At 32.9% G+C, this 15,131-nt stretch overlaps 1 protein-coding gene across 9 annotated transcripts in view; it reads left to right on the top strand.

Moving 5' to 3' along the window:
• Positions 1–15,131, top strand: part of LOC111625167 — a 34,721-nt gene that overhangs the window by 3,700 nt on the left and 15,890 nt on the right. For 7 of the 9 annotated variants that reach the window (XM_023368224.1, XM_023368226.1, XM_023368225.1 and 4 more), the window contains 13 exons: positions 5,396–5,516; positions 5,686–5,868; positions 6,996–7,118; positions 8,283–8,746; positions 10,147–10,494; positions 10,997–11,125; positions 11,219–11,329; positions 11,633–11,764; positions 12,077–12,187; positions 12,263–12,361; positions 13,117–13,144; positions 13,279–13,363; positions 14,890–14,956. In XM_023368224.1, coding sequence (XP_023223992.1) covers positions 5,396–5,516; positions 5,686–5,868; positions 6,996–7,118; positions 8,283–8,746; positions 10,147–10,494; positions 10,997–11,125; positions 11,219–11,329; positions 11,633–11,764; positions 12,077–12,187; positions 12,263–12,361; positions 13,117–13,144; positions 13,279–13,363; positions 14,890–14,956 — 2,001 coding nt within the window. Of the gene's footprint in view, positions 1–1,397; positions 5,253–5,395; positions 5,517–5,685; positions 5,869–6,995; positions 7,119–8,282; positions 8,747–10,146; positions 10,495–10,996; positions 11,126–11,218; positions 11,330–11,632; positions 11,765–12,076; positions 12,188–12,262; positions 12,362–13,116; positions 13,145–13,278; positions 13,364–14,889; positions 14,957–15,131 lie in introns of those variants that run through there. The other 2 variants (XM_023368228.1, XM_023368229.1) reach the window with 2 other exon arrangements.

A 15,131-nucleotide genomic window follows, 5' to 3' on the forward strand; every position in this document is an offset into this window, starting at 1 on the left:
AATTTATAATATAGTTCATTTTCGCCCGACTGCAAATCGCTAGCGAGCGATTTGCCACGCCGCGTAACGCTGTCGCAATCGGCGTGCGCTACGTGTCGCGCAACACTTTCGAACAATAGATGCGTGTACGAATCGCGCGCGCGCAACCGGCTCCTTTCTTTTTTTTACGGTGCAGGTACGAACTATGCAATACCCGTTAATGACCATTTTGTCACTTTATCTTCGCTAGCATCACACAATGGAATTTGATAAATATCTCATCTCGTTTCCGCGATAACAAGTAACAAACTTTGTTTCTAGTACACGTGTGCGCGCACAAACACAAACACACACACACACACCGTTGCAATGGAAATGCACGGTTTATTACTTCAGTAATAGTAGCAGCAGCAACACCAAAGTCCACTTTAAAAAGTTTCATAATGGAAATTAAGTGGTGCGTTTTTGGCGGTATATAGCGCGTTTTAGTGGATAACCTTCGCGGGAACTGGTTGGGTCGGAAGGTGCCGTAAAGGAGGAAGAGGCTCGTCCTCGACCCTCATGTTGTTTCCATGTTGTTTTTAGGGAATCAGAGCTGACGTTTCCTCTAAAGGAACAAACAAAAAGTTAAAATTCCAAGTAAGAGGCAAATGAAAGACATTTCACCCCATTTAGGAAAATATAACTAAAGGAAACTACTAAAAATACTACTAAATAGATTTATTTCCCTCCATAGAAGTACTTCTTTCGACTAGTAGTAACCTCTAACGTTAATATTTTTAGTAGTTTCCTCTAATAATTGTAATAATATCTAATAATTTCCTCTAGGAAAATAGTAGTATTTTATTTTTATTTTTTATTGTGGTTGTTGTTTTGATTTGTTCTTAATCTGTTATCGGAATCCAACTACGGATCGGAATTTATTTATTTATTTATTTATTTTAAATAAATCGATAAGGAAAAAATTTCTGGTTATATATTTATATATTTCAGTTCTGGAAAGCATTAATTTAATTTTTACGACTCGAACGAGAATGACATCATCCATTTTATAGAGGAGTATTATTACTTGTCAGCTGTTTATAAGAAGTTTTACGAGTTACAGAGTCGTCCGAGCGGGAGGTGGGGTCTCGTTTAACCGTTCAACTAAGGGTTATTTACATTGTAAACAGATAAAATGATGGAATTTCGTTTCTGAAGTTGTCCAGCAATGCCAAGAATCGGTACATAAAAATTCCCTTCGTGTCCTTCGCCGTTGAAGCGCAGGGATTTTTCCCCGTCTGTCGGTCGAACAACCGAAAATTGGGCCGAGATAATCGCGAATCCATTAGAAATACAAGAATCGTTACTTTAACGATTGTTGCTTCGGGGGTTTTCTTTTTCTTTTTCTTTTTTTTTTCCTCTGCAGAAGAATTATAGTTTGAAAATGGAAATTCCCTATCGGTATTCCTTAAATGTTCGCGCTCGTAGAAAGTGTTCTAGGTTAATAGGGCCTCCCCGTGTTTATTCGCATACATTTCAATTTTATTTAAACGTGACAATTCCGAAATCTTTTAAAGATTTCAAAACCAAGAAATTGGTTTAAAAAATTAATAAAAATTTAAGAAAATTAAACTCGAAAGTGTCAAGGAACCGAAACAAAGGTTGTGTCTTTATCCTGTTGCAAAAAATGTAGGAAATTTGGACTTTATTGTTTAAAAATATTCTCACACGATTTTTATTACGTCATAAAATTAACCATAAAAAAATACAATATTCGAAAATATATTTTTTTTCGTTACGTCACTATGATTTGGATTTTTATAATACAAATGACGTAGACAATTGACTCCTTTATTTCAACTGTTTACGTGTCTAATGAATTATTTATGCTATAGGTGTCGTTTGCGTGTTTTAAGTTTTTCGTCAATGTCATAATTTACGTACTTTTTTTATATATTTTTTTGTAGGTTAATCGAAGTAAGTTACTCGGTTTATAGATTTATTACGCAAATGTTCTAATTTATCGTATAAAACCGAAAAAGGAATCTTGAAAGTTGGCATTCTTGTATTAATCTTTTCCCCCTTCCTCCCTTTGCTTCGTGTGAGGCGGGTCAATTTTTTTTTGTGTTTTTACTTGATCCCCATTAGCAAAGTTTGGGGATAAAGTAAATCCAAAAAGGAAATGTGTTTTCGTCACTTATTAACTAACTCTGCGTGCCAGACGGGCCTTTCACCCCACTTCACGTGTGCCAGGTGAAAGAAGTTTCGTTGCCAGTTTCTGTGTCTGGAAAGGGATCGGTAACGAATTTTTCTGTGGTCTGAACACGTGTTCCTTCACTCGTCATCCCTATTATGTAGCTTGGAGAGGGAGGCGGAAACTCTTTTGTTGCTTATCGAATTCTTCTCTATCCGGTTAATCCAGATTGATGGAGCCGCGAAATAGTTACGTAGCGTATTATATTCTGTAGATAGATAATTTAACATCATTTTTTCCTTTCTTCACGATTCTAATTGCATTCGTAACTCGATCATCATTGGTTTAACAGCTGGGCGAATTCTCGTGTACGCGTTACATAATCTTCATTGTGCACTTACACTCTGCTCGGATTGCATTTTTATCTTCTTGTTTTTTCGAAAATTGCTCCTTAAAATGGAAGACGAGTTCCTAATAAGTCGTCACAAACAATCGAAACTGGATTATTACGTGTACGTGACGAAACTGGTACGATACGTTTCGGTTGCGTAAAACACGTTAAATTTAATGTTGTGGAGGACGTTCGACTCGACGTTTTCGAGATAAGTAACGCGTTTTAAATGTTCGTAACAATAATAATGATAATTGAAGGTTTTAAAAAAGCGGGAGATAACGATAAGGAAGGGGAGGAGCTGACTGATAAAAGGAAACAAACCAAATTTTTATAGTCGTATTATCTGAATGGAAGACGTTTCTTAAGCTGTTCTCGAGGATTTTCGGGTATTGTATCGAGTTACTTTACGGTTGTATTCTGGTTATTTTTAGATAACATAACCACATTTATTTCTGTAGTACCACGCTGAGATATTACGCGTTACAACGGCATTGCATCACGTCTTCTAGATATAAAAGTAATGGGAGATCCACAGCTTAATTCTTCAGAATTCTTTCCACTCATTGTAGGAGAATTTAAGAAGTTTCTCGTACTTAAAATGGGTCGACCCAATTTTAAGGACGGATCCAAATTCGCCGATTATTTATTTACATTCTGATATAACAATGCCAGAGATGAGACCCGGCGGTATGTGTCTGACCTTAATGACGTACGCTCGAGTGAGTTTCCCAACAACAAACAATCCGCGGACGTAGCGAATCAACTATCGAATATAATTTCGATAATAATTGCTCCACTTATCATAGAGAAGAACTTCTAGGGTTCAGATAAACTACTTAGAGCGAGCGCTCGGTTCCCACTCGAAACAATCCAAAGACAATTCACTTATCACTAATGATAAAGTGCGACATCCTAGGCAAGGGAAAGGTCCCTTCCACGAACTAGTAGAGTCCAGTCTTCCGTTTATTCCCATGTTTTCGAACGTGTACAGTGGTTTCAGGTTCGATAGTTAGGCGCGGTTCGTTGTTTACGAAGTAAGTATTTATGCACTCGTGTAGTGTAGGTTACTTATCCATCTTCATCCCCGCTTCGAATTCACTCCATTCATCTGTTTCAGTTCGTTAAACGATGGATACATTTATTTAAAAACGAAGAGAAACAGACGTTAAACGAGGTTTTAAACTTTGCTATTACATTCGATGGGCGCCATTATTTCTCCGTCCTAAATTCGCACATAAATTGCAAAATTTGCATTTATTAGATTAATACATTCAGTAAATTACTTGCGTATGTATTTTTGATTCGTTAATAGCTAAAGGTTGAGTAATCTGTTACGAGATAGCTTTCGAATTAAATCTAAATAGGATGTTTCCTTTTATAAATAATACGCTTCTACAATTCGAAACCAATGTGAAAATACGTACACATTTAAAATTTTGAATCGAGGAAACACAGAATAACAAAGAAAAATCCACCAAAGATATCCTTTAATTTATTAAATTGTTTATTTAATTACGTGCTTATTGAGTTAATAAAATTATCGCTAGGTAAACAAACGTAAGTAAGTCGAATAACGTAACGAATTATATTTGTAGACGTAATTTTTAAGGAAACACTTTCGGCCTTTTGTATACAGGATGACGACATTAGGAAAACCGCGATCCGTAATTAGAATTGTCAAAGCGTAACTACAGGAAGTGCCAATCGAGTCCATCTGCAAACCTTCACTTGCACTGATTAACATCTGCAGATTTATCCAAAAGAGCTTTTAACTTCGACGTTTCGTCTTTGTGTTACGCTCGCAGATGTTTACAGCCCTTGGATTATTCTTACCAACGTTTCTAATTCCTATTTTTATCTATAAAATAGTCTGAGAACGTAGATTTGCCCCTAAAATTTAATCAACTTCTTATCTGGTTTTAATCGTAACAATTTAATTTGGTAGAATAAATTGTAACAAAAGATTGTAATTTAAAAATACATGAATAATATGGACAGACTTATCCTGAACAATGGATTTGTAACTGGAGTAAATGATGTTTCTACCTGTACACGTCATATTATATAGCTTATCACGCTCCCTTGTTTATTCAGTATTATAGTAATTAAGAGTTTCCGGGACACTGGGTGACGGTTCGTTACTCTATTGTAACGTAAATTATCAACACAGATTATGAACGATTCGAAGTTTTTGTTAAACGTCACGAAAGTTTTAACTATCAACTTGTAGATCACTGTACAGTAATGGGTATTTAGAAATTTACTTTTAGCTCCTATATAATTAGGCACGAGACTAATATGCAAGTACGCTGTTAAAATTTCGGACCTAGTTTTGTCAATGGAAAAGCTAAAATCATTGTTTGAAAATCGGATAAATGGCTTCACAATTCTTAGTATTTCAGAAGTTTACAAACTGAGATTAAGATCTGTTAGGCCTATGACTTTTGACAGTTAAGTGACTATCTCCCCCTCTACTATTGTATTCTTCCAATGTCATTGGGGCTTACTCGGCTGTTTTATGCGACGTTAGTCAGGTGTGATAGAACACCTGCACGATATGTACGTATGTTGAACACGTGACGGCAGAGTAGACATTTTGATGTACACATCGCCACTTTTTCTCGCTTCATGCTGGTGAATGTTCGTTGTGTGTACCCCGCAGACAGGAACGTACCGTGGATTCTCCACCTTACTTCGTGTCAGGTGAGTGGGAGCTAAAATCGGACGTGAACACCCCATCTGTACGCATCCTCCTCCCTCCGTGTGGGTGTGGGTTTTTTTCAATAGGCTCTCTGTTTTACTCTACCTAGAGGTGTTTGTAATTGTCCCCGTTGGTATATTTTTAGGTCGATTTACAAGTGAAACAGTCGGGGAAGTCGGTTCGAGTGCAGACGGATAAACCTCATTTGGTCAGTTTAGGTGGAGGAAGGTTAAGCACGGGTATAACTATCCACCCGTTACCAGAAGGTAAGTGTAAATATACTTTATTTCGGGTTACTTCAATCTGGTTTTTAAAATAGTAACCCTTTAGACGTCACAGACATCACTCCTCGACTCGATATCTAATTATTTAGAGCTAGGACAGATGTTATAGTTAAATAAATAAACAGTTTGAAAGGTTTTTATAATGTTACAGGCACGACGTATGTAGGACGAGTGGATGCAGGAAGACCTCAGGATATAATTATCCAAGGCAACGGAGCCGAGAGGGAGCATTGTGTCATCGAAAACACAGAAGGGATTGTGGTGCTTTATCCTCTCTGCGGATCTGTAACCGTCGACGGTATCAAAGCCGATTCTCCCGTTCGTTTGACACAAGGTATTCTCGTCTTGAACAATAATAATAATCGAGTAACAAAGATGCGAGCACGTGGCATACGTTACAAAGAAAACGTTTAGCTCTTTATACGAGTAACGCTTACACGATACTAGAAACAAAGTATGTGGGAGTTACACCGTAAGATGTTATACATTTGTAACGATATATCCACTACGTTTACGGATTCAAAAGGGAAATGTAGGCGTTTAACACGCAAACATTGTTGTACAAAAAAATGAAAGTGATAAAAATAGTCGCGGTGCAATCTTTACCCTCGCACCAAAAGCGCAGATGTTAGGGATGCAAACCGTTTAGGATTCTATTGTCGTTCAATTAAGGGAGGGATTGAACGTTAATCCCTCTCCACTTCCCTGCACAAAAAGCTCCAAGCGTTAAGTCTGTCACGTATGACGTGTACAGTTTATCAAGCGTTTAATAAAGCATCCTTAATCGCTTATAAATAATAGATAAAAAGATTTTATTCGGGATTACATGAAATTATTATTGACGGTGGTTACAAATACAAAAAAAAGTCGAGTAACGAACTTCAGTAGAAGGAACGAATCTGGTATTTGTTTGGCTGTCGACGGAGCTTATCTCCTACATTTTCGGGAACGAAAGGTCTTGTAGACGTACATCGACTGGCATTTTCTTTCTCTTCTCTTTTTACACCTGTGCGACTTTGTGACGTACCGTATTTATTCGACGAACTCTAACCCCTAACCCCGAATTCGGGGTTAATCCCAAAGGGCAAATTCCAAGAATCCTTCGACACTCTTCTAACCGCCTCAAGTATCGAGTGTATCGAAATTACTATAACGTAAACTAATGGCACAGAATGATGACTAAAGCAAATTAATTTAACGCCTCTCCTAAAATAGTTTGATTCCATCTTTCGTTAATTTATTAGGGAAATTGTTTACGAACGGAGAAAGTCGGATGGCCCGGTCACGTGTAATCGATCGAAAGTCGGAAACTAGCCAAAATAGTTCTGTAAACGCTCGCCAGATGGAGACGTCGTACAGCGAAGTGTAGTCTCTTCCGACCGCTCCGTGACGTCAATAGGATGTAATAAGTATTATTGCCATTATTTTGTATTTAGGATTTTTTTTTCTTTTGTGTTGCAGGTTGCATGCTGTGTTTCGGCAGATCTAATCATTTTCGTTTCAACCATCCTCAACAAGCCAAACAAATTAAAAAGATTTTACCGAATGGAGATATTTCTGTCGTTCCCGCCGTTCAACTCAGAGGTAAAAAGAAAGAATAGAAAAAAAAAATAAAATTATCTTTGGTCGAAAAATCAATTTAATATAAAAAAAAGAGGGTAAAACTCCGTAGACCGTATCCCGTTCGGGTTATTGATCTTGTTTATTTTTAAATTAAAAAAGAAAATATGAAGAAAGGAAAATAATAATAAAAGAGAAAATTAAAAATATAAGAAAAAAGACCCCGAAAAAATATAGAAAAAGTCAAAAAATACGAAGAAAAAATCCGCAAATATATATACAGTTAATTTTTAAAATTTTATATTAAAAAAATTTAAAAATTTTTTTAAAAAATCGTATAAAATTTAAATTTTATAGACTCTACCAACACAATTTACATGTTTTTATTAATATTAAAATAATTCATAATCTTCAATTAATTTTTTTAATGTCTTAAATAAATCAGGAGGAGAAGGATGAAGAAGAACATGATACACTTTTCTGTATAACAACTATACATAGGCCTATATTCTTTTGTAAAACGATTTAAGTATGTTGCGTATCTGATAAATGAAGGGCATCAATCAACCGAGAATCTCATCTCATCATCTATCCCTCAAAGGAAGAGGAGAAACAAAAATACATTTTTATCAAATATTCAATATTCAAAAATTACTTTTTGACGGATTTCTAATTAAAAAAAAGGATCAAATTATTATTTTAAAAATTTCTTTTTTTTTTAATTCCACTTCTTTCTAATTTTATTTTCTATGCTGAGCTGATTCATCTCTTCGGTTTAATTAGCACCGATTTTCATTCGACTTTCGGAATTATTTATAATCTGTCTCATAGAAGAAAAAAAATAAGATTTTTTCTTCTTTCCTACCTTCTTTTTTTTACGTAAAATCAATCGTAAAATTTTTTTGGGGGGTAGTTTTAAACAGTTGGAACATGAATATTTATAACGTGTCGTGCCGCCTTGTCTCCGATGAAAGTTGACAAAGAGCTAAATTAGATACACCCAAAATAAATTAAGGGTGTAAGTTTAAGCAAAGTTGAATATTTATGGAAGTATTTTGTGGGTTTCTTTACAGTTTTTTTTTTTACGTTTAGATTGCGGTTTTCGGAAAATTAAGAGCGCTCTCTAAATTTTCTTTTACTATCAATGCACTGTTTTTATCGATTAAAATCTCACTTAATTCTTTACAGATATCGGCGAGATACAAGAGTTGAGTTCCTCTCGAGAGGGATCCAAGAAGAAGAGCCAACAGAATATGTCTTCCGGCTTGGATAGAGATAGGGAGGTGTGGGACAGCGTCGACTTTGTGGATAAAGTGTCGAAATTTGAATATCTATCCCACCGGAACCCAACGGATGACAAATCCTCACGCGATAGCGGATGTTCGGACGTTTCATGGCCAACTAGTCCTTGCAGAACGGGCATTTCGACCCCGGAACACAGTCCTGGGTGTATCATTCTTCAACAATCTCATTTCAGCAGCTCTACTACTTTTGATTCCTCTTCCAGTCGTATCGCTTTAAATCGAGAAAACGAAATCGAGCGTGAAAAAAGAAAGTTTCTGAAAGACCTTTATGGCGGAACAAGAACTCAAGGGATGCCTTCGCAACCAGAAGTTAACCATTTACCCAAAGATAGCAATATTTATTGTCAGGTAAACATTTAGGAAATTTATTATTTTACCTGTTAACTTTCTTTTCTCTAAAGTTGAACTTTCGCTTAATAGAGACAATCACAAAAATTCAGTTCTTACTTTTCTTTTTCTTCCTCCCCTCTGGAATTATCCACAATTCGTAGGACTTGGATGTTTTATTGGATCACTCCAAACTTTAAAGTGAAAGTATCAGACATGATCATATTGAAGACAAGTTCCTTATACTTTCTGACAAAAATCAATTAAAGTTCAATTCGATATTAAATAGCTCAAAAGTAATTATTTATTAATATGATGATTAAAATCATTACAAAAAAAATTTGATTTTAGAAATTTTAATTTTTTGGGCTGCAATTTGAAAAATTTGTGGACCTATAAATACCCACTGGTGGCTGTCTGTCCTTTCTTAATCTCGAGAACGGAGTTAGGTAGATAAAAATCGAGACTATATATGAAAAGCTTAGGGGTAGGAGGCCTCAATTAACTATATACGAACTTCTGAAGGCGACGTAATTTCTATTCAAAAATTTTTCCCTGAATGGAGTTACCTAGATGACCAGCATGACTCTGTTGTTATGCGGAAAAGTATGATGTACAGGGACAAGACACTAATTTAAGATCGAGAGCGTATATTTTAAATTAAATAAATTTAAAAAAAAATGATTAAAAATTGCAGCCAGGCATTGTGACGATGTCACAATAAATAATTACTAACGTTTTAATCTTTATTGTTCTGTTTTAATGGTATTAATTTGATATTAGCTTAACTTGGAATTAGCATCAGTTTCTCCTCTGCAAAGATATTTTCTTGGAGAAAGTGTGTGTAATTTAAACTAGAGAAAGACAAAATTAATCTACGAATTTTAGTTGGTTGAATAGAAGGGTGGAAGCGATTTTAACCGCCCTAAGAGGTGGAACATGTTTATCGACAGAGTATTAAATATCTCAGCAATTAATAGCTATCATAAAGAACAATTTGCCAATTAACTGTCGATACCAGCACACAATTATCATTTACTAGAACATAATATCGATATCAAATTAGAAAAGTTTCTCCACAACTTTTTAAACGTAGATTTTTTCTTTTTTTTTTTTAATTGAAAGTAGGTAATTAACTGCTGGAAAGTCTTGTCTTGTCATTGATGATAGCCTGTTAAGCTTAAGAAAAAGATTTTGTTTTTTCTAAAAGATTAGTTAACTTCTTTGTTAAACTTAAATTTTCATAAATTAACTATTCTTTCATCTTTCTAGTAACGCAGCTGGATGTAACTTTATAAGTTTGAAATACGTTAGTACATTGATTTATCTTCTCGCATTTCCTTGGTAGTAGAGGTTTTTATGAGATACAAGAGCGATTAGAAAAGTTCTGTTCGTAGTAAAACTGTACGTTTCTCCTATAGGAAACGTCAGGAAATACAGAAAATGTCATCGATTCGCAAAAGGCTTTAGATGGTGCAAACGATGTAAAAACGAGCGAGGATTTGCCCCTCGTAGACAATAATCACTATCGTTATCCCTCGACCTGTGCCCAGTCTCCTCCTCACCAGAAACGCATCAAAACCAATGGTTCTCTACCTCGTCATAGCAACCACTCCAGCATGGACGGGATCGACGAATGTGCCAGGATACGTCCACCTGCGAGTCGATACCAATTCTCTCCGATTTCCTCGCAGATGCCGACTGCCGCATCCAACCACATTAATAAAGATTCGCAGCTTCTGACTCATCACGTGACTCAATGCGAAAAGGTATAGAAGCAGCAAAAAATATATATATTTTTAAACAAAATTTCTTTATTTTATAGTAATTTAGTATCGTTTTTTTTGTTTTAAATGCGACCTACGAACTGATAAAATAGTATTTTGTTTATTTAACTANCGACGAATGTGCCAGGATACGTCCACCTGCGAGTCGATACCAATTCTCTCCGATTTCCTCGCAGATGCCGACTGCCGCATCCAACCACATTAATATGAAAACCATGCTTCTGACTCATCACGTGACTCAATGCGAAACTATATAGAAGCAGCAAAAAATATATATATTTTTAAACAAAATTTCTTTATTTTATAGTAATTTAGTATCGTTTTTTTTGTTTTAAATGCGACCTACGAACTGATAAAATAGTATTTTGTTTATTTAACTAACAAATGGAGTTAGTTATCTTGATGATGTGTAGTTTTTTTTATTTTGATAATTTTTCTTTACATTCTTCCTTACATCTTACTAATTTATTCTTTTCAAACTTAGAACATGTCATCTGTACAGGAGAAAATCAAAGAATTAGTAGAAATAAGGGCTCGGTGCTGGAAGGCCATCTCGGAATATCAGAGAAACATGGAAGAGTTAGTGGTACAAGAAAACGAGACACTACATGAAGTAAAAAAGAAAATATTTTGATATACGATGCAATCAAATATGGAAATAGATTGGAATTTCTATGTAAAAAATAACATAAAATTTTTTCCTTAGTTAAACATGGAACACGCATTGATAGCCGGAGAAGAATTGGATGAACAAGGAAACCAAGAAAAAGAAATTGAAGAATTGGAAAATCTTTATCAAAAGAAACAAATTTGTGAAGTGAGTATACTTTAAAGTTTGGTTGTATCTGTTTTAAGGAAAATTGTATATACATACTGTAGGCCTATATGTAAAAAGTTTAAAAAAAAAAAAATTGTTTTTTAATCACTAAACCATTTGAATTTAATAATAAAGCTTGGTTTTTGTAAATATTCTTTAAATTAATTCTGTAATTTTTTGAATAGTAAAACAAACCTCATAAAGTTTTTCAGTTAAATAGCTTTTCCAAATTACTGATTATAAAAGTTACATAAAAGAAAATTAAGTTTATTTTAATATTAAATAGAGACAATAATTGTTTAGGAGACTTTAAATGGTAACGATAGTGAAAAGAAAGCCAATGAAGAAGACTGTAAAGATACTTTGGATGAAAAAAGTGTATCAAACTTGGAGACTGAGATTAACACGCTAAAGAGTTCAATATGTGAAAGGAAGGTGAGTTTTTTTTTTCCTCTGACAGACAGACATTGGATTTGTTTGATGTGTCAAGTAAAGGAAGTCTTTTATACATTCCATTCACATAAAGGACAGAAGTTCCTTTTCAAAATTCTCAAAATTCCTTCAAAAAAGAACTTTTAAGTTGACTTAATGCGGATATGTTGCTTCAAAGTCGACTCACTGTTTATCTTTACTCTACTGTAAATGTTTTGATCCTTTGGCTTTATAAAAGTATTATCGGTATCTAACAGTATACGAGAAAAAGTAAATAATTAATTTCTGTTTTTAACATGTTTTATTTATTTGTAGGGCAGATTAAAAGATTTAATGCAGCAGCAGGATATTTTGGTCAAACAGTTGAAAGAAGAGAGGCAGAGTCTTCAGAAACAAAAAGATCAATTGACTCACTACCTGCAACAGGTAAGCAAGATTTGTGTTTTAAATGGAAAAATCATTATCTTGTGGCAGTTTTCTTAGATGGGATTCTGTAATTAGGAAATGGGTAAACTTAAGAGGATAGAAGAAGAGTTGGAAAGCTTAAATCTGCTTAATTCTTTTGATATAGATGACTTGAAGGTTAGTTGCTTAATTCAAGTAAGTGCTTTTATATTATCAACTATAAAAAAAAAAGTACTAAGAGATTCTAGTTTTCATTTTTTATCATAGTTTTCTGTTTAGTTTGTTATTCTAATTTATTAATTAAGTTTTATATTAATTCTTATAATTATATTTACAATTTTAATTACAAATATCAGATATTTTATACAATAATTTAAATTTTTTTATAAATAAAGTAATATCATACATACTTAATGTAAGCTCTTTAACTTTCACACAAATCAAATTATTTTGTAAAGTTTTGTCACGTATTTATTAATTAATCATTCGTAAGCTAAAATTTATGTTTTGACTTTAATGTTCCAGATACAAAAAAAAATATCTGGCATAATTTGTAAATTAAACATCAGAAGAAATTAAAATGTATAGTCAATTAGGAAAGTTATTTATTGTATTTTATTTAAAACTGTTACTTTGTCAAAGTATTCATTTATTCTCTTGTCAAATGTCAGTTGTAAAGGTGTGTGATGTATCTCTTATAATTAATCACTGATAAAGATGCCATTTATGATTTGACTAATGAAAGAAAATTGCAAAAAATCATTTGATTTACACAAAGAATAATTCTTTTACACAAGAAATCTTTTAAAATTTCAAATGATACAAATAAAAATTCATTTTTTGTAAAAAGCAAAGGAAAGTTATATGACATTTCAAATTTTTTAAAGATTACACTTTTAATTGACTAATTATAAGTAATTTTTTAAGATTATTTTTATTTTATTTTCTAGGAAGGAAATAAATTTGAAAGAGAAAAAGGTAAAAATGATAATTAAATTATTAACAATCACATTATTCAATGAAAACTTTAATTAAAGTTTTTGTATGTTTTATACTAAATTTGATTTTTGATAGTTTAAAGTGATCATTCTTAGTGATCATTTTTATTTCAGGTATAGAAAGAGATGCTGAATATTCGGCAGAACTTTTGGAACCGGACGAAGCACAGAAGAGGACCTCTGATCTTTGGACTGGCAGGTAATTTGTCAAAATTTTAATGAGTTTTCATGCAAATGCTTAACTTGCCAGCCTAATCACTCTGGTTACATGATCTCGTTCCTGAGTTCAAAATGATTGTTCGATTTACGACCATCATTTGATAGATTGCAGACTGTGGGATCGCTCCTCGAACTCCAGCATCAGTTTGGTATTTTCTCTACGAATTGTTTTGGGTTTATATAAACATTTTGGAGTTTTGATTTTTCTTTTGTGACAGAGAACAAAGGCGTGAAAACCCATCGCTTTCCTGTCTCTTTTTAATTTGTCGTGGGACGTCACTTAGTCACGCTTGTCAGTTTTCTGCGACGTGTCATCATCTGAGAGTGATTAATGATGTCGGCTAAGTGTGATCGAGTAGTTGTGTTTGATAGGCAAAGTTAACATTGCCTACCAAACAGGAACTATCTTATTTATCTTAGAAAAATATCTTCACTCAGCTATTATGTTGTTACAGTGTTAAATGCTGTAATGACATTTGGTTAGAACAACAACAAGTTATGTGAATGAACATTTCATGGAAGCAATATGAGTTTATTTTCCATTCAAAACTTTATTAAAGATTTAATTTTTAATATGTTGCAATTATTATTATATGGCATATTTAAAATGAAATGTGTAAACATTGATTAAATTAATAATCGTACTTTTCTTTGTTTTACTTATTAGCTCGATGTTTGTTTATTAGCTTTTTCTATTAAAATTCTTCTGACAATTTGAATATCATAAAGTAAATTCTCTTTCTAGAATAATAAAGGAAAATACTCTGCATTTTAGATATAAATTATATTAAACTCTAATAGAAAAATTATCTGTAGAAATCATACTGTAATTTAAAGTTAATTCTACAGCATTTAATTCATATTACAGGATATTATTTTCAGTAAAATAAATTTTCTTTCAGAAGTTTAATTAGAATTAATGCAGTTGCCAAGAGGTATTTTAAATTAAATAATTTCTGTTTCCTGTAGAAAAATTTTATATATTTGTGTATATTAGATTATGCATAATTTAATAAGATAATAAGTTGACAAGTATACTTAATTGAATTTCTGTATTTAATAAAATTAAATTTGAATAAAGTATAACTTTGACTAAAATAATTTGCTCTTTATTTCTTTTAATATTTTATAACTTGAACTTTGGGTAAATTTTTGCAAACTCCAATTTATTTCTAGAAGAAAAAAATTGGAGTAATTAAGAAATGAAGATTATAAAAAAAGGTTCTAGAATAATTAAAACCTTCTCTTGAGAAGGGTAGTAAATGATGTCTAGCCCACTTAGAAAAAATATGATACTTGTAGATTCCTAGAATCATTATGATGCTCAGATTTTCATGATCTTCATCTAAAAGAAGTAAACGATCTAAATTATGTCTAGAAAATGAAGAAAAATGATATGTTCACTTTAAACAGATTCTAAATTACTTTCTAACTAACTCTACTTTTAAACTTAAGTTTAATCATAAAATAAAAGTGATTCTGAAATTTATTATTTTTCTTTTTTAGTGATGGAATCTATGAGGGTAGCAGTGCAATAACTTCTGACTCAGATATCACCGACTGTACAGAAAATGTGAGTCAATCTACATATATAGTCTTTAGTAAAATAGTTATTTTTAGTTAAGTAATGCAATCATCATTATTTTTTTTATCTTTTGGAACGTTTTTTTTTTTTTTTTTTGGTACTATGACACCCACAATTGTGTCGAGAATGGCTTCCAGAAATATTTTTCATAGAAGTGCATTAA

Source organism: Centruroides sculpturatus, unplaced genomic scaffold (assembly GCF_000671375.1).
Source record: "Centruroides sculpturatus isolate CEXI.00-Female unplaced genomic scaffold, Cexi_2.0 scaffold258, whole genome shotgun sequence".
Classification (NCBI taxonomy): Eukaryota; Metazoa; Arthropoda; class Arachnida; order Scorpiones; family Buthidae; genus Centruroides; species Centruroides sculpturatus.